The sequence below is a fragment of the Anabrus simplex genome, chromosome 3 (assembly GCF_040414725.1).
Source record: "Anabrus simplex isolate iqAnaSimp1 chromosome 3, ASM4041472v1, whole genome shotgun sequence".
Classification (NCBI taxonomy): Eukaryota; Metazoa; Arthropoda; class Insecta; order Orthoptera; family Tettigoniidae; genus Anabrus; species Anabrus simplex.
Window position 1 is genome coordinate 9,716,123 of NC_090267.1, and position 10,018 is coordinate 9,726,140.

At 41.0% G+C, this 10,018-nt stretch overlaps 1 protein-coding gene across 7 annotated transcripts in view; it reads left to right on the forward strand.

Annotated features, from left to right (window-relative positions):
* LOC137496911 (zinc finger protein OZF-like) overlaps window positions 1–8,056 on the forward strand; it is a 137,839-nt gene extending 129,783 nt beyond the window's left edge. For all 7 annotated transcript variants that reach the window (XM_068226920.1, XM_068226924.1, XM_068226921.1 and 4 more), the window contains one exon: window positions 6,629–8,056. In XM_068226920.1, coding sequence (XP_068083021.1) covers window positions 6,629–7,493 — 865 coding nt within the window. In that variant the 3' untranslated portion in view covers window positions 7,494–8,056. The remainder of the gene's footprint in view (window positions 1–6,628) is intronic.
* The last annotated feature ends 1,962 nt before the right edge of the window (window positions 8,057–10,018 follow it).

Genomic DNA, 10,018 nt, shown 5'->3' on the forward strand with positions numbered 1-10,018 from the left:
AGCTGAAAAATATGACTGTACAATTTCTAATAGACCAGTAGTTCTGTCTAGTAAGTTATTTTTTATTAACAATTTCATCTGGTCGCCGACATTTCTTGGAATATTTCTCTCATGATTTCAGTTTGGCATGTAATGGGATAGACGCTTATGTAGATAACTCATAACTACTAATTGTGCAAGATGTCACTAAAAGTAAGTTCTCTCTTATGTGGCTTTATAGTGACTTAATTCTTTGTAAATATGGGCTCGGCACTGGCTGATTGTTCATCCTGTATCTTCAGTTCTTGACCTATGGCATGCAGTTCCGTGCTCTCGGTCTGTGCGTCCGCCTCCTGTTTTAAAGTACATGTTCTGCATATCGATACTCATTCGACATACCTGTAATGAATTAATAGTGGCTGTATTCTATCCCATAAACACAAATCTCGTTATATTAGCCCGGTTTACGAAGAGAGACCGATGTCTTTCAGAATTGTAGTAAATGTGAAGGGATGCATAAAACTGGATCGCAGGGGCTGGTGGACCACCCGGTCCAATGATTCCCAGACTCGTACTTTCAATAGATAGTTGTTGGTGTGTATTCACACATCGGGTATCAGGAATATCATCCCTAACACTCATCTCAATATACTATAGATCCGGGTTCGTGTCTAGTGCTCAGGCCTAGGTTAGCTTGCCGGAAGTACATTGAAAACTTATAAGTGCAACGTTGGGTAGAATCGTCATTGCTCCTTCTGTGTTTACTTGCCTTATCCTAACATTCCCTGGAAACCTATTCCTTATGTTGCCACTATCTCATAATAAAAGTTCCCCGTTCGACATCTTGCCCGCCGTCCGTCATCGTCAGATGACCTTATCATCACAAAAAATACCTACATCACTCTCAGACAAGCTTGTAACTGGATAACGTTACATTAAAGGACCCGAATTCAATATTTTACTCTCGTAACCGCATAAATTCACACAAAGCTGATGACACTGTATAACGCATGCATTTTTCCTAACGTAGTTATACTACAGCCCGTTAGGCATGTCATGCATTTATATACAAAGAAACAGAAGTGATTTGCAGAAGCGATTTGCCTATTCCTCTCTCATTCTAAGAAAATCATCTATGCAGACTTGTCTGTACCACAGTGACCTCATAGCACTCCACCTGGACTGGTTACATGGCTTTAGCACAACCATGCGCTAACGGCGTCTTGGCCTGCAGCTTCGTGGTTCAGCTCCATGGTATGGTTCATCCCGTTGCCGTCTGCTTGAGCACCTGCATTGTGGGAAGGTCTCGTTTGTAAAGCTGATCGCTTGTCCGTACTGGTGGTTGCGGGAAGGTCTCGTTTGTAAAGCTGATTGCCTGCCCGTACTGGTGGTTGTGGGAAGGTCTCGTTTGTAAACCTGATCGCCTACCCGTACTGGTGGTTGTGGGAAGGTCTCGTTTCTAAAGCTGATCGCCTGCCTATACTAGTGATTGTGGGAATGTCTCGTTTCTAAAGCTGATCGCTTGTCCGTACTGGTGGTTGTGGGAAGGTCTCGTTTGTAAAGCTGATTGCCTGTCCGTACTGGTAAGGTCTCGTTTGTAAAGCTGATTGCCTGCCCGTACTGGTGGTTGTGGGAAGGTCTCGTTTCTAAAGCTGATTGCCTGCCTATACTAGTGATTGTGGGAATGTCTCGTTTCTAAAGCTGATCACCTGTCCGTACTGGTGGTTGTGGGAATGTCTCGTTTCTAAAGCTGATCACCTGTCCGTACTGGTGGTTGTGGGAAGGTCTCGTTTGTAAACCTGATCGCCTACCCGTACTGGTGGTTGTGGGAAGGGTCCGTGCCTAATCAGCTCTTGTCATTAAATTCCAGTACCGCCGGTAACTGCAGTCTACGCGAACAAATTATATGAGTGTTTTCACACTCCTGTCGCTCCTAATTTAACATTTCGCGTTTTAGGACTCTATCCTCTATCCGGGATTATAGTCCGTCCTGTACTGCTACTAATTACGGGTAAGTTACCCTCACATGAAGAAGTTATTTATTACAAACTGCTACCCAAGTATGCGGACTAATTCCTCAGTCAAAATTAATTCAAATATTCTCCCTAGCTCCTTGTAACAACTATTGTTCACAAACTACGGATGATGAAAACTGACCACATCTGTCTATTATAACACTGGATTTGTCTAATTGCTACAAGCTCATGACGCACTCTATCTCACCGTCACTCTTGCAATCCACCCCGCGTCTTCTCTCTGTGCCCTCGTGCAAGTTCTCGAAAGAGACGCCGCTCTCGGGAAAGCCAAGATACAACACGTCTTCATTGTGAAAACTGAAGCTTATTTCCCACTATTATCTCGTGCATATCACATTAAGAAAGGCAATTACACTAAATATAACGGTCAGCTCAAGACACTCATTAAATTACTTCACAATTTTCGGTTATTTTACCCTTGCAGAAATTCGCGCTCACGAGTAATTAACATGTTACCCTGCCAGGCCTGTTTCATTGTTTAACAGTACCGGTCAAACGTTTTCGATCACCTACCACAACTATGGATTTGTGGTTAAAACAGAGATTTAGTTTTAAATAATCTATCATAGCCCTGTTCTGATAATAAAACAAGCATAAACATGTAAAGACGGAATGAATCTGCCATGTATTTGACCGGTTCTACGAATAGGTCTCATTCATTCAGCTTTCTGTGCAGCTAGCAGTTCACATTAGTTTTCAGTACACTGTGTGCAGTTAGCAGTGTGTTTGTGTATCTGATCAGGTGCATACCATGTCACCTCGAAATGGGATGGAAGCAGAAGATTGGAACTGAAAAACGTGCTGTAATTGTAGCTCTGCTTCACGAAGGGTGTTCTAGTAGGACAATAGTAACTAAAGTTGGCGTAGCCCAATCTACAGTGGTGTATACATTGCAGCGGTTCAAGCAAACCGGTGCCAATGCAAGTGTTTTGCGATCTGGAAGACCCCGTGTAACATCATACAGGGAAGATCAGTTCATATGTGTACAGAGTAAACGTCAGAGGACTCGTACTGCACCTGTCCAGGGTTCCAGTGCATGACACTGAATATTAAACTGACTGTTCATTAACGAACAGATCTGCTGATTAGACCGAATGCACTGGATATACTGAAATACACTCGCTTCTTGCTTCTCGCCTATATAGTGGAAAGCCTTATTTTCTGGAGGGGGAGTCAGTCCACTCCCCCTTGTCAAACATCGCTCCGCTGGCAGGTATATTTACACTTTGAATTTAATATCAAATTAAAGCCTGTACATCCCACTTTCCACTGATCAATTTTCGTTTCGAATCCTTCGCGGGATTGTCTGTAATCATCAAAGCGTCAGTATCAATTCCCAGTAGGTGGAGCCTGATCCCGGGGATTTTTTAGTTTTCCTGGTCCTGTCAGAGCCGCACATCTGGTTTTAATCACTTCAAGACATCAACTACCTGAGCACTTCCAATTATTATTATTATTATTATTATTATTATTATTATTATTATTATTATTATTATGTAGAATGGTTTTCTGCATGATAAATCCGCATAAAATCTCCTCATTCATCGAAGCTATAACTCGAAATTACCTATCAAGTATTTCCGAGTTATTAATGTTAATACCCTCGAAACAGTTGACAGCTACACATTGGTGCCACTAGATATGTAGGGGAATACATGGGGTGATATCGTCTCGTATGTTGAGACGACTTCTTTGAGGCTGTTTCGTGACCTCACTTCTCAGTCATGTGACATCTTGCTTGCTCCAGCTCTCCCGCTCAGAGTGAGAACGAACTCCACTTACGGGCGCTTGTACTCCCTGTTTTCCCAATTGCGCGCAATGGGAGGAGAGGCGCGCGACTCTACGGGGGGCGGCTCGCATCCCGGAACCGTCAAGAGTATCCTCATTTGGCGGCTATTTAACGCAGAACCGCGCGGAAAACGGCATATTCTCTGTACAGGATGTCTCTACATACATATGACGAGGTCGTGAACGGTCACAGTACGGCAACTGAAATTCGCGAGAAAGTCAATAATATGCGAGCTGCTCCAATCTCTGCCTCAACAGTGCAACGCGGTCTTCGTGAACGAGGTTTAAAGGGGTGTATAGTGGCCAAGAAACCTTTGTTGCGGACACAAAATCAGGTGAAAAGAATGCAATGGAAGCAGCAACATAAAAACTTTAGCGTGCAGCAATGGTCCAAGGTGTTATTCACGGATGAATCAATGTTTTAAGTATTTGTGGAGCCATCGTCGAATGTTTGTTCGTCGACTTCGTGGAGAACGTGTGAAGAGTCAGTGTGTGACACCTACGGTGAAATATGATGGAGGGTCGGTTATGGTGTGGGGATGTTTCGCGGGTGATAAAGTAGGTTATCTAGTGCGAATTAATGGAACATTAAAGAAGGAAGGATATCACAGGATACTGATCAACAATGTAGTTCCATCTGGCTAGGGGCTTATCGGTCGTGGGTTTGTTCTGCAGCAGGACAATGACCCTAAACATTCTGCTAAATTGTGTACAGGGTATGTAAATAGAAAAGAGAAATGTGGGAAACTGAAAAATATGATTTAGCCAAGTCAGTCACCATACTTAAATCCCATTGAACTGTTATGGGATGAACTTGACAGGAGGGTCCGAAAACTGAGGTCATCTAATGTTGAAGAGCTATGGAATAATTTACAGAGCTGTTGGACTGCAGTATCTACACAAACACGACAAAATCTTATTTCCACAATGCCAAGAGTTTGTGCGGCTGTTCGGAGGGCAAAGGGTGGATACTTTGAAGAGGCTAAAATATAAACCATATTGTATTCTACTTAATGATAGAGAGAGAAGATATATATTTTTTGGTCTATTTAGTTTTTACGATGTGGTTGTACATTGAAATAAAGTATCTCGTTTTCTGCATAGGTGATCGAATACTTTTGACCGGTAGTGTAAGTGTGGTATCTGTGAATCCCCAGACAGCATGCGAGTTGTTCTGCCCTTTTCCCTGGCTTCGTATCTTTCTCATACATCTTGCCATACCCAAACTACCTCGCTTTGCCGTTCTTCGAGCTCCCAGCTTCTTTCGCCCTTTTCCAGCTTTGACACCCGGAAATCGTGATACTTCAAGGTGGTCAAATACGTCAGACACGTGTCGCATGGAAAGGAACACATGGGGAACAAAATTAAGGCATCTTGGCGTTTCCGGAGGCCTTCAAATGTAGTTAGTAGTACGTGAAATATTAGCATTATTGTTACATAATTTACTTACTTTTAACTGTGCATTGCTTAAGTCCATGGTTTCTGCCGTTCCTCTTTCATCTAACAACGAAATATTTCGCGTTACCCTTACGCTGTTTAGGGCCTTTATTATTTTTTATCATTTTCGCAATCCGTGCTTCAGCTTCATGCATAAGTTTCATGCTGCAATCGCCGCACCGTCCTGTGTTATTTATCACAGCCGCCACCAGAGGTGCATCATCCCCGATACTCACCAATCATCTGGTAGAATTGGCTCTCTACATTGGTAGAATGCTGGAGGGTAGTTAATGGGCTGCTGGCAGCACTGATATAACTGTGTAGGTGTTACGATCACTTCGATCGCCTTTCTTGCATAATGAGTGTATAAGAGAAGTTTTCAAGTCATCAGGTATCGTGCAGAACTTCCGGTAGTCGACTAGGATCCGGTTAAAATCTCGATGTTTTCATCTCCACCAGCTTTCACAGCTCTCACAATGATGCAATCCTTTCAGGGCGCTTTGTGCTTCTTGAGGGCGGTAATGACCTGCTACATAATTGGTAGTTCATATGGTACGTGGATCTCTGATGAATCTTTTGTTGGTTGCCTTTTCCCAGACTTCGCAGTTGAGCGATTCGTTCCCGTCTTCGAGCTTCTACCACAAGATTGGGGGTTTTACAGTGTTTTTCTACTGTTATTATTCATGGTATGTCTATTCATGGTTTAGCAGCTGTTGTTTTCACAACTGGGTAGCACCGAGGGACTTTCGTTTGAATCACGACCATTCCAGAATTCTTGATTCATGTTTGTTCATGGACACTGCCTGCCCATTAAATGTTTCATAGCCTGACAAAAGTCACTTAGTTAATCTAATTTCTCGAACTGCTTAATCGAAATTTTGCGTCTTATCCTTCTTAACTGGCCAAACGTTTGTGATGATTTTTGGATTAAATAATGTGCTTATGGCGTTCCTTATCTCCGACTGTCTGTGCACAATGACTTGTGGCTCCCCAGAATTTGAAGGCTTGAATACACCATCAAAGGTTATGGGAGATATGATGCTCTGTACTGATATCTGCACCCTTGTTCTCTGTTGTAATTGAACTTGAACATTTATTTACAAGCATTTGTAATTTTCACAGATTGTATTTATGTGCGCAGTGATAGTTTTTCCATTAGGTTTTGTTGTTATCTACTCTCACTGTGCAGATATACCATAGCCTTGTTTAGTATGCAAGATTATTTTTTATTATGTCCATGATGTAATGTTGTTTGGATCAGTAATATTGTTAAAAAATAAGAACCATTTTGGTAGCTACGTACTTTGCGTTTGCTTGTGGATTCTAGATTTCATTTTGTTCTTTTACTTGTAAACGGTAATAACATACTTGTGTTTTCTGTATTCTAGTGTGGAGAATGTTGTAGTATTCTTCAGAGGTCCAATGGATACATGTGATAATAACAGCAAAGTATTGGAAACAGGAAGTGATCTCATTTGCAATATGCCACCTCATAACGTAAGCCACAAACAAGTGTTGTCTCACTCTGGAGAAAGGCCAATCCATCCTTTAGAATGCAGTAATGTGGTTTTTCTTAAATCTTCCGTCGAGAGACTAGTATCAACCTGCAGGAAAAGGCCCCAACATCGTACTGCAAGTGGTAAAGCTACACTGTCCATGTCTCTTCTTTCAGAAGTGCAAAGTCACTCAGATGTTTCGAAAAACCAATGTAGTACATGTGGTAAAAGTTTCATAAAGAAGTTTCTCCTTGATCAACACATTCGCTCTCACACAGGGGAACGTCCATACTTATGTGAGGAGTGTGGTAGGAAATTTTCATATAAACCTGCTCTAAAAAGACATCTGCTTACTCACACTGATAATCGTCCGACTGATAAACGTCCATTCAAATGTAGTGAATGCGGTAGAAGCTTCCTTCAGAGAAGTCATCTTTTTGAGCACAAATTTCTTCACACTGGGAAACGCCCATTCCAATGTACCGAATGTGGTGCTTCTTTTTCTCAGACGTCTAGCCTTCAAAAACACCGTTTCACACATACAGGGGAGTACCCTCATAGGTGTAGTGAATGTGGTAAAGGCTTTATAGATACCGGCAATCTCAGGAGGCACATGGTTACGCACACCAAGGTACGAGTGCACTCGTGTAAGGAATGTGGCAAAGTTTTTTCTCTGAAAGACCGTCTTAAAATGCACGTTCTTTTTTCATTCCTGTCATCTGAAAGCTACTGCTGCAGAACGCCCGTATGTTTGTGATGTATGTGGCAAGAGGTACAGCGATAAGAAGTGTCTTCGCAGTCACCTGCGAACGCACACTGGATTACGCCCGCATTGCTGTTTTGTTTGTGGTAAATGCTTTAGTGAAAAGAGCAATCTTACTAGCCATATGGTCATACATAGCGGTGAACGCCCATACTGTTGTAGTGAATGTAGTGGAACATTTTCTCGGAAATCTTATCTACAGCAACACCACCTGCGGATACACGCCAGGGAACGTCCACATTAATGTGAAAAAAGTAACGTGCTTACAATAATGTTGACTCCCTCCTCACTCACACCAGCAATGCCGCTGTTGTTATGAATATGGTGCAAGCAATACGGAATTTCGTTATCGGGTAATATTTAATTTGATTTCTACATTGGTTCGTTGTAAAAAAACACCTTGTTAGCTGTGTAATGAAACTGTCCACATTGTTGGTTTGTAATGTCTGAGCACCTTTCATTTATGGATGGGACTAAGTACTTCAAGCTTGAAAATAGTTGTGTGTTTTTAATTTCAATGCTCAACTGAGATATTTTAAAAAGTATAATTTCTCCTGATCATTATGGAATGTTTGATTTGTTTATTGTTACCTTCCTGCTAGTTTTTCCTTGATAGTTGAACACATAGACGTGTATGATCCTGAACATCATATAAGGAATTAGGTTTTTCTACATTGGTGATAAATATTTTCTAGAATAAATTGCAGGCGGATCATTATGCAAAGACATCCGGACACACATTATTACTAATATTTACACCGCATTAACTAGCTAATACAATATTAATCAGTCAGCTAAACATTAAAGGGCATTCATTAACCCAATCATATGCCAGGTAATTAGAAAACATGAAACCACCACAGAGAAGCAAATATTTAGAGACTTATGCACACGCGTGTGCTGACAACACTCCTATAATAATAATAATAATAATAATAATAATAATAATAATAATAAAACCGGGAGGTACACCTCAACCCCTTGCACTTAAATTAAGCACCTTCAACAACGCTGTCTATCACATAAAAATTAAAACAACTAGTACAAGAAGATGGACGTTGATCAATAGATGTCGCTACTAAAGTTGTAGGGTAATGTGTTAATTTAAGGTTTCATAAACTGACTGAATTTCTTTTTTTATGTGTATGACAGTTTGCAACAACTATTTCAAGAAGTTTTCTACTTTTCTCCAAAGATGTCTCTATTAAAGAACTGAGGTCAGGCACTCTGGTGCAAGGTGGATCATCTAGAAATTTTGGGTTCATAGGTTTTCTGAACTGAATTAACTTTCTTTCTTTTTGATACTTCAAGGTTTGCAACACTTCTTACTTATCCTCCCAGCTCTGGAGTCTGACAAATTAGAAATTTTGTTTATTTATTTTTCAGCCAATCAAACGCTTCTTGCACCTGTTTTATCTGCCAATAAATTGAGAGGATATGTCTGCTTTTGGTCCAGAACCTTCTTCAACCTTTCTCTCGGGAATAAAGGCTGACGCCTTTTCGAGCTAACTTGTATTGATCGTAGCGTTTCAGACTGTGTGTATTAAGAGAGGAGGCGTGGGCCTCATTCATCTGCATACAGAACATTGGAAATGGTAATGGCCACCGGTTCTTAACTCGGTGGTTAGCTCCAAAAGCTGACTTGGGGTGAAGGTTTCCAATCATTAACTATGTAACAGTGAATTTTGTAAAATGTAAACTTTTCTTCCTTCTCATGTAAAAGTTCAAGTCATAATTATTTAAACTGAAAACCGGAGATAGAGATTGCATTACCCTCTCGAATTCCCCTTCAATTAAGCTAGAGGTGACTATGTAACTGTTTTTGCTTGTAAATTGTAACTTCACTTGTCCATCTAGTCACCTCAATAGTGTGGGATTAGCCTCTGCATTGTCAGACCACAAGCCCAGCTAGTGTTTTAACGTCCTAATTTCAAGGAGCGCATGTGTCCGCTTCCATACATTTTGCTTTTTGGGCCAGTGATTGAACTTTTTGATTTCTATCAAGGCCCAGAAAATGGGGACTAGATACTTCTGTATAAACTCAAAAGGTCACTGATATGGTCTTTTAAATTCTAGGTTGTACCTAGAGAGGCCAGAAAGTGTAAAAGTTATTGAGTAATGATGCTCTTATCTCACTTGTAAAAGTTAATGATTGCCTTGAGCAGGCTGTAAGGGTTTGGGAGCATAGTCTCCTGCGTAGAATTGTGGAGCATTGAGGCTCCGTTCTTGTAATGTAATGGATATTTGTGTAGTAATGCGTGATGCATTTTGAAGGCCGTATCTTACAACCGCTGGAGCAACGTGCTCTTCAGTATTGTGATTTAGTATTTCCTGTGAAACAAATTGGGAGATTCGTCTCCTTCCCTATCTAACTAAACGCAACAGTAGTGATGTTGGGACCTTTCTAAATTATGAGCTTGAAGCTCAAATTGTAACTTAGCTATTCTGGTATTTCTGATTTTCTATTTTGTACAAACTACCTCTGTACCTGAAATCTTGTTGTTTGTAAAAATTTAATA